At 45.5% G+C, this 18,054-nt stretch overlaps 1 protein-coding gene and 1 pseudogene across 4 annotated transcripts; one reads left to right on the top strand and one right to left on the bottom strand.

Moving 5' to 3' along the window:
* The first annotated feature begins 2 nt into the window (after positions 1 to 2).
* Positions 3 to 7,611, top strand: LOC146754141 (uncharacterized). Of its 3 annotated transcripts, none has more exons than XM_085530147.1 (3): positions 3 to 682; positions 5,990 to 6,090; positions 6,625 to 7,611. In XM_085530147.1, exons 1-2 carry the CDS (start codon positions 17 to 19, stop codon positions 6,065 to 6,067), a joined length of 744 nt encoding a protein of 247 aa, XP_085386273.1. In that variant the 5' UTR covers positions 3 to 16; the 3' UTR covers positions 6,068 to 6,090; positions 6,625 to 7,611. The 3 variants fall into 3 exon arrangements, 2 of the variants coding, with proteins under 2 accessions (XP_085386273.1, XP_085386275.1); XR_014939830.1 differs by lacking the exon at positions 3 to 682 and adding an exon at positions 2,195 to 2,526 and having other exon boundaries at positions 6,625 to 7,608; XM_085530149.1 differs by lacking the exon at positions 5,990 to 6,090.
* A 3,688-nt stretch (positions 7,612 to 11,299) lies between these two features.
* On the bottom strand, positions 11,300 to 15,588 carry LOC146754140 (doublesex and mab-3 related transcription factor 3-like; annotated as a pseudogene). The gene is made up of 2 exons (XR_014939829.1): positions 15,516 to 15,588; positions 11,300 to 13,238 (listed from the first exon to the last, which is right to left on the bottom strand). The product of XR_014939829.1 is annotated as a doublesex and mab-3 related transcription factor 3-like (transcript).
* Between the last annotated feature and the right edge of the window lie 2,466 nt (positions 15,589 to 18,054).

The raw sequence follows: 18,054 nt of genomic DNA, 5'->3' as shown, positions 1-18,054 counted from the left end.
GTTCCTCTCCATAGCGATGCCCGGTGCCGCCCGCCCGGCCGCGGCTCCACTGCGGAGCGGCGGCCTCACACAGGCTCCCGGTCGGAGCCAACGGCGGGGCGAAGAGAGGCGGTTCCGTCCGCCTCAGCGGCGCGGGCTCGGGCTCCCTGACGGCCGGCCCCCGCGGGACGGAGGCGGGTCGGCTCGCCCCTCGGAGGCCCGGGGGGCGGTGGGAGAGCGGCGCAGCGGGGGTGCCTGGGAGGGCGCGGGGTCGCGCCGCCCCTTCCCCGTTCGGCGGAGCCCCGCCGGCGCCGCGCTGCGCGCAGGGACGCGCGGGACTTCCCAGAGCCGTGCCGTCTGCAGGATGCCCACTGCTCCCAAGGCTGATCCCAGGGAGCCCTCCTGCTGGAGGGGACACCTCCCTCTAGACCAGCTTGCTCAAAGCCTGCTCACGCTTCTTTTCATGCAGTCTAGGCTACTGGTGGCCTTCTGGGCTGCAAGCACGCATTGCCAGCTCATATTGAATCTTACCTCAACCCACAGCCCCACAGCCCTCTCCTCAGGGCTGCTCTCAAGCCATTTCTCTGCCCAACATGTATCTGTGCTCAACGCAGGGGCAGGAAAAAAAGGTTCAGACAAGCTTAAGAGTGATGACTTCAGGGATGCCACATCTGTTTTTCCCAGTGGTTTCTCTTCATCAAAGGTATGTTATGACACAGCCTTCTTTATCTTCCATCACCCTTTCCCAGGAGTGCTGCAGGCCATGTTTCCTGCACACTGGTACCTGGGCACAATGCAGCCTTCCACGTTTAACATTCATAGCTTTCCTTTTTCTTTTTTCTTTTTCTTTTTTTTTTTTTTTCTGCTGCCTTTTTGCACTGTCTTATCACAGCTTGTGTACTCAACAGCCATCAACAAAACTATCTTTTAATGCGGCAAAGATGAGTTATCAGGTTGGACAGTTCTTCAAAACACATAAATTGCTCCCGGTACCTACAGAGCTAAACAGAGGAGCAGCACAGCACGCGTGGTCTATAACAGAAGTGAGGATTTCATACACCAGCATCCATCTGCAGCATCCCTGGGAATCATATTTTTGAATAGTTTCATTTTTGTTGTATAAGTAAAATTGACGTATCCGCCAACTAACCTGACTTATCCCAGGACCTCAACTGTCTGGGGGAGAGATACAAACATGGACGCCATGATGTCTTCTCTCAATTTATTGTTGCATCACACTCCTTATATCACATCCTAAATCCCACGCAGACGCGTACACCCACTAGGCAAAACCCGATGCACGCAAAAGAACCTATACACACACCTACCTAAACCCCCTGCCCACTAACTCTTAACCTACAGGCCCAACTCAGCTATTCTAGAACAGTCCATCTACTCAGAACAATTGTATGCACTCATAAATCCTTACAACAACAACTTAGTACCCCAACATAAAATCCATGCAATTTCTTGGATTTAAATGGGACTGTTTATTTATTCGTTTGTTGAAGCTCTTTATTTTTGTTGAAGCTCTTTATTTATTTATTTTTCTTGTCTTGGAAATGTGTCCAGCTGTACTGAGAAAATGCTGCTTTCACGTTCTTCAAATACTGAAGTGTTCTTTTCACTTAGCTAATTAAATTCACCCTTCCTTCACTGATGGTGGTGGCAGAATGCACAAGTTTAGCTCCTAATGTACCTTGGATGTCGTCATCCAGTGTCGCAGTGGTGTCAGTAAAATCCTTCAGCAAAAAGCTGAAGACAAAATTCTCTTAAAGAAAAAAACATTTGGAAAGGAAGAGAAAAATATCACCATGAATGTAAAAAGTTCCATCACTGAAAGTACGCAGGCTTTTCCTTCCTTGCCTTTACGACTGCGAAGAAGCATAAAGTCAAGATCAGCTTAGGAATTTCTGAGGAGAAAAGAACGTTACTGCAGAACAAAGCATGTAGAGGCAATAAAATAAATGCTACCACTAGACGGTAGCAAATACTAATTTATTGTATTCTGATAACAGAATATTTGACCATTAAAAAACAAACAAACAAACAAACAAAACCAAACAGTGAAATCCTGTGAGAAGGGAACAAGTGGGATAACTGCCTGACTGGAATAAAACTCTGTTCTCTCTGGAGACAATAACAGAATTTCTCATTGAGGAGAATTCACTTAGTAGGCTCCAAATTCTAATTTCCTGGTCAAGTACTTGGCTTGTATAATAGTTTGAATGTTTGTCTTCTAAGGTGCTAAGCTTTCACAGAATTATAGAATCACAGAAACCTCAGAGTTGGAAGGGACCTTCGATGGCCATCTGGTCTGACTCTCCCACAACGAACAGGAAAAATCAGGGCTTATTCCACGGAACTGGAGTATGAACCTTTCAATGATCCATACTGCACATGATGTTATGATGTGGAATATTGATAGCGGCATTACAAAACCATGACACAAGGGGCGCATTGCCAGGTGTTTTTTGGCAGGGCTGTGTGGAGAGTGTTTATGCAGATACGTGCTGCCGAAGCCTGGAGGGCTGCAACGGAACCGACGTGAGTAAATATGGACAGGCAAGCAGCATATGATTTATTTTCCGCTTTTCTTAGGCGGAGACAGTTTAAAGGTATAGACTTAGTAAAGGATCTCCCTGCTTTATTGAGCCGCGCGGTCTCATATGGCTTTTTTGCAAATCCCCACTCAGTGCACACCTTAGAGGAGTGGCGGCGGTATGGGGATAAACTGTGGCAGTTAGTTTTAGACGATGATAAGCCAGCAAAAAAGAGAAGTAAGTTGTGGAAAGCAGTGCATAACGAGTTGTTGATGAGTCAGGCGGAAAAAAGGGCAGCTCGGGAAGCTCAAGCTGCGCAAAAACAGAATCAAGATGATGGGCTGCCATGGGGCACTAGTGTCCCGAACCCCCCTGTTTTTTCCTCCGTTACCTTGCCGGCTGCAGCCTCAGCGCCCTCTGCACCCCCTCGCGAAATGCAGGCTGACCTAGGAACGGAGCCCACGGAGGTCTCCTCTAGCCCTCCCCCTCCGCCGTCCGGAGCTCCGCCGTCCGGAGCTGCCTCGGCGCCGCTCCATGTCTCGGCACCGCCTGTGCCGCAGCCGCAGCCGTCCGGCTGCTCTGAGCTCCCGGTGGCTCCGGAGCCGTCAATTCTGCGCGGGTCGGGTCCGATCTCTGGGGCTGGGTCTGATCTTGCGGGGACTGTCGCAAGGGAAAGACGCGAGTTGTGGTCTATGCTGGCAAGGCACGGGATGGAGGATGGCGATAATGAGTTAGTACAGACAGCAACTGAGAATCTTGCATTCCCTGTTGTTTACACTCCCTTGCCGCAGGGAGGAGTCCAGGCTGAGATTCAGTCTCTGGACTGGAAGATGTTATCACAGTTGCGGGCTACAGTAGGGACATATGGGGTGACTAGGGAACCGGCCAGGCAAATGATAGATGATCTTTTTAGTGCGCATATCCTTCTCCCAGCAGATATTAGAAGCATAACGAAATTGATCTCTACCCCTCATCAGTTAATATTGTTTAATGCTCATTGGCATCAGCAGGCTGTGGCGTCCGCAGCAGTACAGAGAGGACCAGGAGACCCCTTAGCAGGTGTAACAATGGAACAATTGTTGGGTCTTGGGGCATGGACTCGAATAGAGGCTCAGGCGATTTCTGATCCTGAAGTTTTGCGAGAAACTAGGAATCTAGCCAGGAAAGCTATGGATAGTAGAAAAGCTGCGGGGGGAACGCCCATTTACATGGGAATAAGACAGGGGCGTGAGGAGCCGCTAGGTAATTTCATAAATAAGGTTGTGGATGCCATCAAGAAGGCTAGTGTTCCAGAATATATGCAAGGGGCATTGATTAAACAATGTGTGCTCCAAAATGGCAATTCCTCAACCCGATCTCTGGTTAATACATTGCCCGGAGATTGGTCAATCCCCGAGTTGCTAGAAAAGGCTGCTTCGGTTCCAACTGGAACCCAGGCATTCTTAGGAGAGCTTTACAGAAAATTAGTGACGGGTTGCAAGAGCAGGCAAAGGCATTTCAGGAGCAATCTAGATCCTCGCATACTCAGGTTTTAGCAGCCCTTGCACCCCTCCAAGCTGCAGTCGCTACAAGCCCACGCTCGCAGAACAGCTCCCGCATGAAATGTTTCCGTTGTGAAAAAACTGGCCACATCCGTCACGAGTGCCAAGCCACTGGGATTTGGTGCAGCAAGTGTCAATCCAACACCCACAACGCTGCTGTATGCTAGAGGGAGTCGGGAAACGTGAGAAGCAGCGCGAGAAAGAACAGCGGCCGCGCTCCGACACAAGCAGCCGTTCCCAGCCAGCGGCCGCCTGCCGCCCCCCCCCCCCCTCGTCGTGCGCGGCTGCGTCTGTGCAGCCCGCGTGTAACGTGGTTAAAGACACGGATGGACTGAAACCAGGGGATCGTTGTGACCCAGGTCCAGAAGATCCAGAAAGCGAATCGGATGCATTTCCTCCTGATGATACTTGGAAGGAAGCAGGAATGACAAATTTCCCTACAGCATCCTGTGATGTCTTAGAGCCGTGCAGAAAAGAAACAATATGAAGGGCTGATGCTGACACGTTGCAAACCTTTCCTAATCAGGTCCCCCGTTGGGAATCCCTGCCTTACGAGGCAGTGAAGGAGCTAAGGGAGTCAGTGAGAACATTCGGAGTTCAGTCAGCCTTTCCATACAATCTTTTGGTTACAAACAGTGACAGTTATGCTATGACCCCTCATGATTGGAAAACTGTGTTAAGAATGATCCTCTCTCCTATGCAATACACCGTGTTGATGACTGAATATCAGCTACATAATTTGACTGATAGCTCTTTGCCTCAGACTCGGACAAATCCCTGTGACACAGCACCTCTTCAACTGTGTCAGACAAATGTCACTCACATTCCTGAATTTGGCCGTCTAAAATATGCACATGTAACAATAGATATTCATTCTTCTTACGTATTTGCCACAGCACATACAGGTGAACACAGTCATGACACCCGTAAACACTGGTTATCTGCTTATGCTGCTATGGGAATCCCACATACTACAAAAACAGATAATAGGCCTGCGTATACCTCTAAGGCCACTCAAACTTTCCTCCAAGAAGGGTGTGTTAGACATACTACAGCCATTGCTCATTCTCCCACTGAACAAGCTATCACTGATCACATTTATCAAACATTGAAATCCATTCTTATTATTAAACAAAAAAGGGGGAATATGGGAGACACACTACAAGAAATATTATGCAAGGTTTTGCTTGTTTTGTTTGTGCTGAATTTTTTGAATCGTGTTCATAGAGATACAGCTTATGTGGATCGTCATTTTGAGGCTTCCCCAGTGCTAAAGGAACAGCCTATGGTTAATGTTTGGAATATGGCCACAGGACTTTGGGACTGTCCCCTACCATTGACAACTTGGGGTTGTGAATATGCGCTTATTTCCACAGGGACTGGCCCTACGTGGGTTCCAGCATGATACGTTTGGTCTCATCTGAAGGCAGAAAATAGCATCCAGTCTTTATAGTAATTGTAATTGTGTGTTTCTTACTTAGTGGTATTGCTTTGTAACTTGCTGTGTTATAGATAATATTACTAATAGTTTGACATAGTGTGTGATTTTCTGTTTTACCAATGCAGTCTCAAGATTTAGAGTTGAAGGCATTAGCTAGGATGTTGTGTGCTTCTTCTATTTTAGTAATAGATCAGATGTGTATTAAACAGGATTTGATCTAATCAATGCTAGAATCTACAGGAATAGCTCTTTTAATGTTTTAGTACTGTTTGCTTATGATATTATTAGCCTATTAATTAGCTTTTCTTAATTTGCAAAGACAAAACCTGGAAAGGAATCCCAGACAAAGAGATGACCCTGTATCATAGAACAGATACCTCTTTTACATCCAATTAATTGGGATCTGAAAATATAACCATGCATCATTTGACAAAAGTGCACGCTAATAGAACTAAATTTGATAGTTTCTTTTGTTTTCCAAGCAGGTGTTCCACTTGGGCTCTATATCACGCACTGGCCATGCGGCTGTGGTGTACAACTGGAAGAAATCCTTCAGACCCTGAATGCAGGAGAGAATCTGTGATGGGTGAGAGAGGAAAGGTGCTCCTTGAAGCAGGGGATGCCCTGCTGGCACTATCTGTCTCATCCACCACCAACACAGCTTGCTGTTTCTCAAGGGTCAATAAGTATTAATGCCCCTACTGATACTCTAGTACATTTGTCCTCCAAAATTGGTTCTATTTGACATGCTACTTCATAACATTGCACGATCATTAATCAATTATTAGCCCGGATAACTCAGTCGGTAGAGCATGGTTATGAGCATCTTAAAAGCATTTATTGCACAAATTTTAGTGGTCATTAAAATCAATATATCAGAGTATATGAAAATTGAAGACTTTTCCTGATCAGTTACAGATTAACACAATGGGACCCTCACAGATGTATTTTCAGGTTGCAGAAACTTAGGTTGCAGAGCAAACACATTTGTCCTTTACAGCAGGTTTAACAGTAATGTTGTTAAGTTGTATTTGACTTGTCTCTTTTTTCACTTTTAGAGTATTGTTAATCGAGGTCTTGATGTTATGTTATTAATTTAAGTAGTGTTGTTACTCTATAGGCAGTATCTTGAAATTGTTGTAATACAAGAAGAATTCTACGGAGCAGCAGCCATGGATCGAGATGAGAAGTTCACAGAGCAGCAGCTATGGAGCAGGATAAAACTACATGAGAACTGATTGAACAAATGAACTGAACTGATTGTTAAATATGATTAATCGGTCAGTAAATCAAACCCCTTTTCAGTTTAAAAGAAAACGGGGGAAGTGTGGAAAGTGTTTATGCAGAATGGCTTTGTGAGAAAGGACATGAAGAGATTCCATTAGTGAAATTGTAAAAGAATGAACGTGACTGAAGACAAAGACGGTCTATCCTAGGGCCGATCACGGGCTAGGCAGCTGAGAAGAAATCAGGATGTGAAAAGACAGGGTATGTAGCTAAAGACAGGATATGTAGCTAGAGGCAAGGACGGCCTGAGGGAAAAACAAGATGTGTAGCAAGGTGAAGACATAGCTGTAAAGAAAAAGTATCCACAAGACTAACCACAAAGGTCAGATGAAGTAATGTGTAACCCACCAATCCTGAGCTTTACTTTTGCAATATGCATGAACTTATTACTGATTGTATAAATGAGATGTTGTAACACCTAATAAACGAGGCTTGTTGACCATGATAGCATGAGACTTGTCTCCCGCGGTTACTTCCAACAGGGCTGCACTGAATCCTTTCATCCCACAGGTGGTATTGGTATTGGGTTTGCCTCTGCTCAGGTGCAACATCTTGTACTTGGATTTATAGAATCTCATAATGTTACTTGTGCCCATTGCTCAGCACTGTCTAGGTCCCTCAGGATGGCATCCTGTCCCTCTGGAGTGTCAACTGCACCCCACAGCTTGGTGCCATCCACAAGCTTGCTAAGGGTGCACTCAACCCCACTGTCAGTATCATTAATGAACATATTAAAGGTAATCAGCCCCAGCATTGGTGTCCAGTTCTTACAGAGCACTGGAGAATTTACAGGTAATAGCCATGTACTCCTTGTAGCAGCTTTTTTTTACCTCATGGAGATGGACAAAGAGACATCTGACGCTCAAACTGAGCTACGAGATCTCCCTCAGATCAGTGGGCAGAGCAGGGATGTACCCTTGTGAGAGTTGCCCCTGTCTCATCTTCATTTTCCATAGAGTGAATACAGAAATAACAAGCCGCATTCCCAAAGGTTCTGTACATGTTTCTGTTCTGCTGAGACTCTAACGAAGCCTGGTCTCCAATGGCAGTTCTCCTAGAAGTATGTCTCCCTCTGCATTTCCAATCTTTCAACACATACGATGCTCTAAACTTACCATCTACAAGGTCTACTGCCCAGTACCTGCAGCAAAAGTTTGACCTTCCATGTGATGTCAGGACTCACACTGTGTGTCCATGTGTTTGTCACACAGCTGTGGTTACGGCCCTCTGGTACTGTGTTACTGTGGAGATCAATATAATTAGTCTCTCTAAGGGAAATCTCAGCTGAGATTTCCAGTGTACACACAGCATCCTACCAGGAGCTGCTGAGTCATGCAGAAAGCTGCTGAGACACTGCATTATCAAAATGTGCTTGGGGAAGAAGGCTTGTTATCTGCCAGTGTGTGTTCCAGACGAGTGCAGGAACATTAAGATTCTGCATTAAGTTAGTTGGTTATAGGGAAGGGAGAAGAATGATGCTTGAGGGTTATATGCCCACTAGAATTGAAGTTTGGAAAGTGCGCATTCAGAAATCATTTTATTTCCCAGTAATGGCAATATGCAATATCAAGTAAGAAATGAAATTGAAGAATTAATCTTCTTCTTCAAATACAGGATGGCTTCAGTATTAAAATTAACATATAAATTTAGCCTCAATCCTACTCGCCCACTCACGTCCACATAAGGAGTGAATGACTGAAACAGTATACTGGGAGAATCCAAATCGTTCTTCAAACGTGTCAGCACGAACGCGAGGCCAGCCTGTTCAGCCAGCGTTCGCAGAGTGGCCCTGGGGCCGCAAGGAGGGCACGTCGGGGCCGCGGGGAGCACGCAGCCAACTGCGGAGCCGCGGGGAGGGACGTGGGGCAGCGCAGCACAGCGCTGTGTTCTGATCGCAGCCGCCCCGCGGAGCGGCTGAGTGCGGAGCAGCCGGAAGAAGGGCTTCCTGCGGAGTTACCGTCTGTGTTGTGCGCACAGGCGGGTGGTGAGCCGTGAAATCACCGTCCTGACAGGAGGAGCACCACAGAAAATGCACCTGGGCTCAGCCGCTCCGCGCACCCAGAGCGAGAACTGCGCCGTGAAATGAGGGGAAGTCCTCTTGCTCCAAGTGACTCGTGGCTGCGGTATCGCCCCCTACAAAAATAACAAATCAAAATGAAATAGGACCACTTAATTGCAGGACTACAACAAAGGCTTCGCTGATCTTCTTGATGCTTAAGCTCGTTCTTTATGGTTTCCAGACACGCAGCCAGTTTCACTCCTTCCTCTTCACCCACACGTCTTCTCCCTTATTTTACCACGAGACGGAGCCAGAAAACAGAGGGCTGGGACCTGGTACCTGCAGGAACCAGGGCTGGGAAGTGCATGGCCTGAGACAAAACAGGTGTTCTCAAGAACGTCTGCTGATGCAAAGGAAAAGGTGCAATTGGGTAGTGCGTGTGGGCCAGGTGCCAGGAGTGGGATGAGATGGAATGGGATGGGATGGGATGCAATAGTACATTATGGTGCATAGGGAAGCAGAGGTTCTCTCATCTCCTATTTGCCCACACTGTAAAGGCAGGATGGAGTTAGGATTACCCACAGGTAAAGACATAAGGAGCAGACTCCAGCACCATGGGGCCCTGCCAATATGCCAAGGGCCCCAGATCCTTGCTGCATGTTGAGTGAAGTCTAGAAATGACATCCACATTTAGTGGCAGCCTGGAAACACAGCTGTATGAACAGTATCCTTTCCTAGACATATAACTGCTGGTCAGTCCAATTGGTTTGTTTGGGTCAGTTTGGTTGGTTGGTTAGTTTATTTTCCTGTTGGTTTGTTCGCTTTAATGGAACTTGTAAATAGCCAAAATACTGCAGAAGTTGTCTGCAGACAAACAAAATGTGTTTGGTTTTTGTTTTTAACATGTTTATGTTTACTTTATTTAAAAATAATAATAATAATAATTGTGAATTTAGTCAAAAGATATTCTATGATTCCTGAAAGAATGACTATTTTAACTTCAGCGCTTTCACAAAGGAAGAAAAAACAAACAAACAAACAAAAAAAACCCCCTACAACAGTTTATCAAAAGAGATAGGATTTAATAATTGCTGATAACTGCATTGCTGACCCTGCATTTTTTCACCCATCATGTTTGTAGTATGAACAGTTTGCCCCAGCTTGGCCAAAGGTCATCTTTCTCTGAAAGATATGTTCCACTTCCAAGATGTCAAGGTTCTGCTCACTGAAAACCCACAGACCACAGTGCATAAGATCACTATGAGCTGTCGGTTGCCACTGTTTGGTTTTCCTGCTGGAGGTTATTCACCCTCTGCTGGGAAACAAAAGAAAGAAAAAGAAACAGAATTCATTCAACCTATGAGGGTGCCTATACAAAAGCCTCTGCTGGAGGGAAATCTGCTTGGTGCATGAGCTCAAAACCTGAGCTCACGGACCTGTTTGTTCGCATCGAGCCTTTCACACCTAACTCCTCTACGATGTCGGAGCACAGCATTTCACTACCTCATCTCTTTCTGTTTGCAAGACCAAGCTTATTTTATGAGTGTCTATTACTTTTCTGCTTGGAGTGTCTTGAAGATGAATTTGTTTACAAATTCCATGTGGGCACAGGAAAATGTGTCAGTCAAAACTGTAATTCTGCATTATGAAAATTCCAGATGTTCTTACATTTGCATAAGGAATGCTACTTATTTTCTTTTCTCCCACTCTCCACCTTTCCCTCTTTGCTCTCTAGCATACAACTACAAATTGCTTTACTGAACAGATTGCAAAAATACACAATAAAAAGTGTATTTCTGATCATTTATCCCCCAGAGAAAATAAAAACATTATTTATTTTATTCTCCTTCTGCTTGTGCCTGTTCAATATCAGTATAAACTGTGGGATCCATTGAGTACACAAACATTACGAAGTATGAAATGCCAAATGAGAACACAGGCATTCACATTAGCAGTGATACTAGGCAACATGCCTGACAAATTCTAAGGTCCTACAGCCCACCTGCTTTAGGCTTCCCCCCTCTAGGGGAACCCTCATTGGGTTTGAGGGGTAGGGCTGATCTGTACACATGGCAGGCCTGCCAGCCATTGCATCCACACAGAAAGAAGTGTTTTGGAAAATCCAGCTGCCAAGCAGATGTGGTCAGTGGCAAATGGTTCAAAAAATGGCACAAAAACCTTAACAGACAAATATCTAGGTGGAGAGTGAATGTAGTGGCATTCTTCACCAGAAGCAATTTGTAGTGTTATTCTGACACTGTAATGAAAGTAGGATAAAAGGGGAGTTCATGCATGCAAACATGCAATAAATTGTTCAAATAATTACTTTTCCAGATTCGGAAAAGTAATTATTTAACTCCATTTAACTCCACACTGTTTTAAAGAAAGGTCTGCTATTACACCCTATCTCCTATTTCTATTTCTATTTCTATAGCATAGGGGAAAAAAAAAAAAAAAAAAAAAAAAAAAAAGAGCCTCTTATTTACTTATATATATATATTTTCCCGCTTACTGTGACTGTTACAAGTTCTGCTTCACTCTCCTGAACTTGGAAGTGTCTGTAGCACACATCCAAGGACCTAAGCTTCCCTCATGATAGCATTTGCTGAGACTCAGTTTCAGGCTACGAGGCAGGGGGGCAGAACCTGGACTGGGAAAAATAGACTTGCCTTGTCTGTTGTTGCTGGAACTAGACATTGTTACCCCAGCTGGCAGTTAATCAGCTCTCTATCCTCAGAAATGCTATTTGCCCAATATAAATGACATAAACCAAGATGATCATCTTAGTTTATTTTTCTGGAGTCCTTAGCATGGTACATTAACCTGACAATGTTTAATCTTGTGTTCATTTCACAATACACTTCATGCACTTCACAGCCTTAATTGGTTTTACACTGACATTACACATTTTGACCTAGCCATGGGAAAAGAATAACTCATAAGATTATTTTTCTAAAAAATGTCCAAGCTCAAACAGTACAGAAGCAGTTCATGCTAGTTCCATGTGCATAATTCTTCTGCCTTTCCTTTCAATGCAAAGATGATGACTGGTCCTTGTTTTAGTCCATTTGCAATTGAACTACTTTTGTTTGGTTTCTTATGTCCTGAGGAGTTCTCTCTTATAAAACAGCATTCAAGTATTCTAGTTTAATATCCCCAGTTGTCTGAGTTAAGGAACAAAGTAGACCTTGAGCTTCTGTTTCCGCTATGAATCTTCCAGAGTCCCATAACCGATGGCCATAAAGTCTTTCCTTGTCGTACGCACTCAGAGCTAAAGCCAGAGTATTGCTATTTGGCATTATCCAATGAAGTTCAAGAAATTAAATACGTTATGTCTTTATTGCTATAGTACAATACCAAGCAAAGTCAAGTTTTAATACAATTGCAAGTGTTTCATGGAGTATACGTCTCTCCTCTTCAGGCCCAGTAGTTCAGCTGCACTGCAAATATCACTTACTTACTTATCATATGCCAAATGTCATCCTAAGAAGATGTGTTGAGTATTCTTGAGTCTGAAGAATCAGACCTTTCATCATACTCATCTTCTGTGTAAAGAGGTTGCTTAGACACAATAGGACATCCGTCATCAGGGATTGAGATCCTAGGATCTTCTGATGAGCGAGAAGGAAGGACAGAAGAGCTTTGGAAGACGCTGGCCAAGTTGCTAGAGAAAGGACTGACATACTGGGACCGCAGCTGGTACTGCTGCTGCAGCATCATGGTGTTCCAAAGGGTGACATCATTAGGCAGGAAAGGACTGGACTGGTTTCTTGCCAAAGTGTTCCTCAGCATCAGTGGGTAGCGAGGTGGCTGAAGAAATGGGTGCTACAAAGGTACAGTCAGAGGTTTGGGCACAACATTGCTGGAGTCAGCAGAGAACCTCAGTGTGTCAGGGACCCTGAAGGCTGAGCCCACTCACCACTTGGAAGAGGAAATAGGATAGGAACTCAGCGTGTGTTCAAAAATATGCCCATTGGAAGGTAGAACTAGACCATCTGACTCTGCAGAAGTTCTCTCACCACTGGCCACTGAAGACCGGCTGGACAAGAGAACCTCAACAGCGCTCACCAGGTCACCACCACATCCTTTCAGGATCAACTCCAGCACCGTCGGCTTCTGCTTAGGGAAAATCTTTTTCAGCACTTCCAGTGGAGGTCTGTTGGCTTTCAAGCTGAAAGGTAAAGAAACTGTCCCAGAAGGACCTTCTATCAGTAGGTGATTCTGCTCTGCATGGTACTTGGGGCTCTCTGGACGGCTCTCTGTGCTCCCACCAGTTTTCTGAACTGCGTAACATACCTCATCCACTTATACAATTTCTGGGTTTTCAGGGGTGAAGCAGGTTCTGGCTTTAGCCATGTCTGGGGAATTCCTTTGGTCTGTGTCTTTGTCACTGTAGGTCTCAGCATTGTCTGTTCCGCTGGCATCACCCAGCCTCTCCTCACTGATGTCTGCAAAGGAAGGCAGAGAAGTCAACAAATGCTGAGTCCAAATGCCTCTATGGACACCTGAGGACAGACTCTCCCTATAGGGAACAGAGCAGGCTCCTAGGGAAGGAAAGAAAGAAAAAAGAAAAAAAAAGCATTTTTCTGATAAAATTAAATTCTCTTTACAATGTCACGTGAGAACAAAACTGCAAGAGTCATGAGACATGACCTAGGCATTTTGTGCTTCTTTTCAGTCATCTGTCTCATTCTTCCACGTATCAGAAAAGCATCCTTTTTTCTCCTGCATCAGATGTGCTATATTAATCCTTCCATCCTTCTTCACTAGTTACAAGACAGCAATGAACCAACCCAGTGTGCAAGTTCTCTCAGAGGAACTTGAGCATTTTCATTCTGTGATTCCTATCGCACTGGTTGTAAGATGTAAATATTCAGAGAGAATACCCTGGAAGACCAACATTTCTTCTGTAAGTGCAGCAGCACTGGTAGAACCACTGCACCACATCTGCTGGCTCAGAGCTGTTCATATAAATCAATATATCCTAGTTCTTGTTCTGCAGAAACCAGTTCATTCCCCAGCAAGAAAAACAGGTTTCTCTTCCAAACCTGATCAAACCTGATGCCTTCATTGATTAGAACACAACATTTAGAAAAAAAATAATCTTTTTTTGGAAAGGACCCCTTGAAGGCATCTGGTTCAACCTCCTGCTCAAAGCAGAACTAGCCTAAAATCTAGAGCAATTTGTTTTAGTCCCTGCTCAGCTGAGCTTTAAATATTTCTAAGGCTGGATGCTTAGCAACCTCCCTCAGCACTTGTTTCAGGTACCTTGCCTGTCGTGTGTGAAGCTAAGAAGGGCAGAGCAAAAGCCCACGGACCACGTTTTTACCAGAGGTACACACAAAAAGGGAGATACCCCAGGGCTCCAATCACAAAAGGGGGCAATGTATTTGCTTGAAATCCTTTGCAGTCATTTATCTAAGGATGTTGTTCTGCTGACCTCCCTCATGCAAGTGCAGTGCTGACCTGACAAACATCAGCAGCTGGGGAAGGGGACACTGCAAGCTGATGCAGACAGAGGCTGTGTTCACACAGCAGAGCTTCTGAATGCACAAATGTGAAAGATGGTCTGCAGAAACCAATGGAAGTACTTGTCTGGTTTCCCAAGCCCACAGTGATGAGCCCAAGTAGATATGGCATGAAGCAAGCAAAGGCTTCCAAATTGTGCTCACAGTCACCCCTACCAGACTGAGAGGGAACTAAGGGCATGTAAATGGAAAATCCTGGCCACTGGCCTCCTACAGGTCTGCCTCACTCTCTCACCCTGGGAATGGACAGGGCATTTCTGGTGCAATTTACCCACTTTGTCACTCTGAGAAAGGAGTCTGAGTAAGCTGAGCAGGAGGTCACCATGCTGTCCAGAACGGGAGATACATTCCTCTGCTGTAAGTAAACCATCAGCTCCTGGCAGAGCAGAGCAGACAGTCAGCATGGCAAAGGGCTGTTCTCTGCCCGAGGCAGGAGCGATGGCCGTCCTGTGGAGCCGCGGGTGTTGCTGGCTCGGGTTGCAGAAGATGAGAGTGGGAATAAAGCTGAGGTGCCCTTCTGAAGACCCCATCTTTCTCTTTGAATTGCCTGGCCTGTGCTGCTTACCCGTTTTTCATCTGGTTATGCTCTCTGTCCAGAGCTAATAGAGAAGCACGTATACAATATGAGGCAATGTGCATATGAACTTCTTTATGCTCTCTGCGTTAGTCTTGCCTTAGCATCCAAGGGGAATGCAGAAAGCAAACAAACCGGTAGCATTATCTTTTTGAGAGAATGTTAAGACCTAGGGGTAGCTTTTACTTGAAAAAGAAAAGAGAACGGGAGGGTCATGCTACCTTTCCCTCTTAATCCCCCACCACCCCCACCCCCCTCACACACACACACACACATCTTCATGCCTTCACAGCCACGTATTTATTACCAGAGAAGGGATATTAAGAATAATTCACGTGCGAATGAAAGAGCAATTTACACACTTGAGTCTTAGAGAGCAGCCCGAGGACAACTAATTGCCTCTGCCCCTGTCGTGATTTGTGATTCTTAGGTCACAGATCTAGAAAGGCTAGAAACCAGCAATTAACATGTAGATGAATAAAGACGATATTGCATAATGAAAAATAGGCTGCTTGTTCCCAAAGAGCTTGAGATAGTGTATAAGATGAGCCCAAAACACCCCATGATAGTCTGAGTCTCATGTCAAATGTGACACCAAAACCATTTCTTAGTGCAAAACCTACCAGGAGCTCCAGCCAGCAGATAATACTGATTCATACACCCAAGGCTGCACAGTTGGATCTGTCATTTGCTTGCCTTAATTTCATCAGTGGAAAAAGTACCCAAGGATCCAACCCACAGCCTTCTTCCTGCCTCCAGTATTTTTGCCAGTGAAACAGAGGACTCTGGTGGAGAAAAAGGATCATTGTCATCATCCATGTTGTTGATCCTGATGAGGATTAGGGTAGTGTTACAGCATGAACCATGAAAGCTGACCTTTACAAGCAACAAATTCCATGTAGCACTTGAAAAGTGGTAGCATCTTCTTGGCCTTCAACTGTGAAAATAGCTTCCTGAACAATCACTTTGACAATGCCAGTCTTACAGGTTACACTGGTTTATATAGGCATGTCAGTAAGGCTAAGTAAAAATAAAGGCATATGAAGTGCTACATGATATATGTCAGCAGAAGACTGAAAAACAAGGGTCTAGGTCCTTTTGTGTGTGGGAACTTCAAGCTGAGTGCAGGAAGATGCTCACATATCCTCTTCTGAGCATGGAAGTGGCACTGCCTCGTTACAGTTTCCTCCTTCTTCCTGTTCCCTGAGAATGTTACAGGATAATTCACTCCCAGCACAAATGGTGGGGAAAATTTATCCTCTGCTTATGCTCTAGATCCACACCCTTGTCTGCTAGTGAAGATGTGTTCATTCAAATATACCATTATGTTGTTAAGCATGAGGAGACATCAGAGCAGCCCTTGCTCATGAGCCAGCACTTAACAGTGAAAGATAAGATCTCCTCAGCTTTTATGATAACATCCACAGAAAAGATGGCTGTGAAGTGGTTAATGTGTTGAAAGATCTCAAAACAGTTTGGATTCCTGTCATGGAGGGCCCTGCCAAGGGCTCACATCCAGTCCTTGATGTGAGTTATCTCTGGTGTGTGTGGCTGTGGGAAGGAGAGAATATCCCTTGAGCAGCTGCACATTCAGAAGCTGTGCATCTGACCAATGTGCAGATGGGGCTGAGTGGGAGCAGGAACAGGAAATGGCCTGTGATGTCTTCACCATCTGATGACAGCCACTATTGGGTCTCCAGGCTGTTTGATCCAGCAAAGTAGCTGATTGCCAGACCAAAAGCATGAAGGAGACATCTCAACTGGCTCCCATACTGCAATCTGGAGGTGAGGATGAAGATGTTATTCAGCTCACATTCTAAAATAAAATAAAATAAGATAAAATAAAATAAAATAAAATAAAATAAAATAAAATAAAATAAAATAAAATAAAGAAATATTATTTTCTACTTTGATAGTTTGAGTATTTGCTTACAAATTACTAACAAAGTGCAAAATCCAATAATCTTTCTGGGTTGCTACTGGAGAACAGCCCAGTTTATTTTTCACACTGCCAAAAGACTTGTTTTTCCTTTGACAGAGGGCCTGGCAGTCATCTCCCGGTGCCTCAAACTACTGTAATGCATTTGATATCAGTCCACCCAGCAAATCTAGCCAGCAGCAAAGCCGGAAGCAACATTCGGCCACTCCCTATCACAAAGAGCTCCTCCAGGTGCTCACAGCACCAAGCCCTTTCCGTGGTTCTCAGGGAGCGCTGCAGTGAGTTGCTGGTGAACCTGCGGGTGACGCTGAGAAGAGGGGTTACAATGCACCCCACCCCTGCTCTGCTCATATCGCTCCCAGAAAGATCCTGGGGCTGCCCGGGATCGGGGAAGGGTCGCCCCGTTCTGTAACGTCAGCTCATTCGTTGGTGACATCAACGAGCGTCCGGCATGAAACGGGGCACGGCCGCTAGATGGAGCCGCTTGCCCGACGGAGTGATCCTGATGTACTATGCGGGTTATGGCGCAGCCGTTTTCAGCCCGGCTCCCAAAAGCGGATCGTCTCTGCTCTCCACCCTCAGGTATGTGTCCAGATTGGGCTCGGCTCAGGGATGCATTCAAAGCCAGTTGAGGTTCCAGATGCTTGGAAGTTTAAAATACAAGCCCATTTCACAAGGAGCTCTCAAATGTCTTGTATATACAGTTCACTTTCAGCTGAACTCACACATTGCCGGCGGGGGGGGGGGGGGGGGTGAGACGGGACGGGACGGGACGGGACGGGACGGGACGGGACGGGACGGGACGGGGGGGGAGATGGGGGAGGGCGGGGCGGGTGACAGGACTTGAGCTGTAAGGCTGGAGCATATGCCAGATCTTCAGCATCAGTGATTTTTTTGGTGAAACAAAAAGGCGACCCAAGTTTGTCTGGGGACTAATTGTATTCAACTGCAGACAAATTAAACCCAGGTCACTATGGCTGGTTGCTGGCCGCTGCTTTTAGGGTGTGCAAGGGTCTGTGAAGCAATGCTGCAGAGGAAGTGAGGACTCAGAGAAGGATGGGGTGGTTGTGCTGCTCTCACCACACCCACAGCCACAGCTGATTCCCCTGTTGCCAGACCAATGTGACTGCATAATAGCATAATAAGACACAGAAATAGTGAAAATCTGTCAAAAGAGCAGCCAGAAGTGATGGCCAAATCAGGAAATAAGTGAATGCCAGACA

Source organism: Coturnix japonica, chromosome Z (genome assembly GCF_054131305.1).
Source record: "Coturnix japonica strain WE chromosome Z, WE-NBRP24, whole genome shotgun sequence".
NCBI classification, from domain to species: Eukaryota; Metazoa; Chordata; class Aves; order Galliformes; family Phasianidae; genus Coturnix; species Coturnix japonica.
The sequence above is the reverse complement of the archived record's forward strand: the minus strand, read 5'-3'. Positions and strand labels throughout refer to the sequence as shown.

What these genes read in the sequence shown, in the direction of transcription:
- LOC146754141 (XM_085530147.1), top strand. Translation starts at nt 17, where the DNA reads ATGCCCGGTGCCGCCCGCCCGGCCGCGGCTCCACTGCGGAGCGGCGGC. An exon ending in GTGGTTTCTCTTCATCAAAG is followed by an intron (nt 683 to 5,989) that starts GTATGTTATGAC and finishes TTTTCCAAGCAG; the next exon opens with GTGTTCCACTTGGGCTCTAT.